Genomic DNA, 1,214 nt, shown 5'->3' on the forward strand with positions numbered 1-1,214 from the left:
GCCGTCCGGGAACTGGATCGCAGGCCCCGCGCACACAGGCCGGGAGGTGGGCTTCGCCAACTGCTCGCTGCTGGTGCAGAAGCTGAACCTCACAGACGCTGGCCGCTACACGCTCAAGACAGTCACTCTGCAGGGCAAGACTGAGACCCTGGAAGTGGAGCTGCAGGTGGCACGTGAGTGTGCGAGAGGGGACGGGGGGTGCTGCTTTTCAGACAGGGGCTCCAGAAAGGAGCCTTTGCCTCCTCTGTAGGCTAGGGGACATAGACCAAAGATGGATATGCCTACCCCCATCAGACTAAAGGAAGGAATCTTGTCTCCTCCATCTGACTTGGGGCTCTTGCCTCTACTATCAAACTGATGACCTAGACCAGGAGTAGATAGACCTTCTCCATCACACTGAAGGCTCCTAAAGGGAGTTTCCATGACTCTGTCTCATATAAGAGTTTTTATCTTGTATAAGAAGGTTTTAAAAGAGGAGGTATAGTCTGAGCGTGAGGCATCCTTTTTTCCTGCACATCCTAGAACATACGAGATTTTGCCCCTTACCAGCCAGCTGCCAAAAAACAAGACAGGGGATTTTGCCTCTTCCATCATGTGGGGAAACAGGTTAATGATGGGAGTTTACCTCCCTTATCAGACTGAAGGTATAGAGTAAAAGTGAGTCCTGTCTCCTGAGTCAGACTGGGAGATTCTAGACAACGGGAATTATGTCTCTTCCTTTCTGCTACAGTGAGAGTGAGGACAAAATTTCTACCATCAGATGGTGGAGTTTCTCACTCAAACTGAAATAAAGATGATCTCCATTAGAATGGAGGCTTCTAGGTTTGAAAATTATGTCTCCTCCATCAGAAGTTCCCAGATGCTGGAGACCGTGTCTCTCAGTCAGCCTGGGAGCTCCCAGAAGTCAGGAAAAATGTCTCCTCCATCAGACTGGGAGCTCCCAGAATAGAGGGCCATGTCTCCTCCATCAGACTGGGAGCTTCCAGAGTCAGAGACCATGTCTCCTCCATCAGACTGGGAGTTCCCAGAGTCAGAGACCATGGCTCCTCCATCAGACTGGAGGCTCCCAGAGTCAGGGACCATGTCTCCTCCATCAGACGGGGAGCTCCCAGAGTCAGGGAACATGTCTCCTCCATCAAACTGGAAGCTCCCAGAGTCAGGGAACATGTCTCCTCCATCAGACTGGGAGCTCCCAGAGTCAGGGACCATGTCTC

At 51.6% G+C, this 1,214-nt stretch overlaps 1 protein-coding gene across 1 annotated transcript in view; it reads left to right on the forward strand.

Moving 5' to 3' along the window:
- CEACAM16 (carcinoembryonic antigen-related cell adhesion molecule 16) overlaps positions 1-1,214 on the forward strand; it is a 12,709-nt gene that overhangs the window by 8,333 nt on the left and 3,162 nt on the right. Inside the window, exon 6 of the mRNA XM_008585996.1 lies at positions 47-173. Within this exon, the coding sequence (XP_008584218.1) occupies positions 47-173 (127 nt within the window). The remainder of the gene's footprint in view (positions 1-46; positions 174-1,214) is intronic.

This window comes from Galeopterus variegatus, unplaced genomic scaffold (assembly GCF_000696425.1).
Source record: "Galeopterus variegatus unplaced genomic scaffold, G_variegatus-3.0.2 Scaffold3796, whole genome shotgun sequence".
NCBI lineage: Eukaryota > Metazoa > Chordata > Mammalia > Dermoptera > Cynocephalidae > Galeopterus > Galeopterus variegatus.